This window comes from Papaver somniferum, unplaced genomic scaffold, assembly GCF_003573695.1.
Source record: "Papaver somniferum cultivar HN1 unplaced genomic scaffold, ASM357369v1 unplaced-scaffold_3300, whole genome shotgun sequence".
In the NCBI taxonomy this organism is placed as follows: domain Eukaryota; kingdom Viridiplantae; phylum Streptophyta; class Magnoliopsida; order Ranunculales; family Papaveraceae; genus Papaver; species Papaver somniferum.
Genome location: NW_020644375.1, coordinates 1 through 416, shown reverse-complemented (window position 1 = coordinate 416; position 416 = coordinate 1). Strand labels below are relative to the sequence as shown.

Below are 416 nucleotides of genomic sequence, written 5' to 3'. Positions count from 1 at the left end.
ATATCTGAGCTCTCTTTTGCAACTTCGGTGCCTTGAATTCCCATTGAGAGTCCGACATCAGCCTCTTTTAAAGCTGGTGCGTCGTTTGTGCCATCTCCAGTTACTGCAACCACATGTCCTTTTTGTTTCAAGCACTGCACCATCAAAAGCTTGTCAAATGGAGATGATCTTGCCATCACGGAAATCCTGTCAACCTTTTCCATCCTCTCCTCCACAGTGTAATTTCTGAACTCTACTCCTTCTACCACAGCTCCGTTGTTCAAATTAGGATCATAGGGATCAAGAATGCCACATTCAGTTGCTATTGCTCTTGCAGTAAAAATATTATCTCCTGTGATCATTTTGATACTTACTCCAGCATTTTTGCAGGCTTCCACAGCTTTTCTCACACCAGGACGGCATGGGTCTTTCAGACC

The 416-nt window shown here is 44.0% G+C and overlaps 1 protein-coding gene across 1 annotated transcript; it reads right to left on the bottom strand.

Moving 5' to 3' along the window:
* Positions 1–5: 5 nt before the first annotated feature.
* LOC113342120 (putative calcium-transporting ATPase 13, plasma membrane-type) lies at positions 6–413 on the bottom strand (the record flags this gene model as incomplete). The annotated part of the gene is made up of 1 exon (XM_026586764.1): positions 6–413. A coding segment is annotated over one exon (408 nt), but the record flags the coding sequence as incomplete, so codon positions are not given.
* Positions 414–416: the final 3 nt, after the last annotated feature.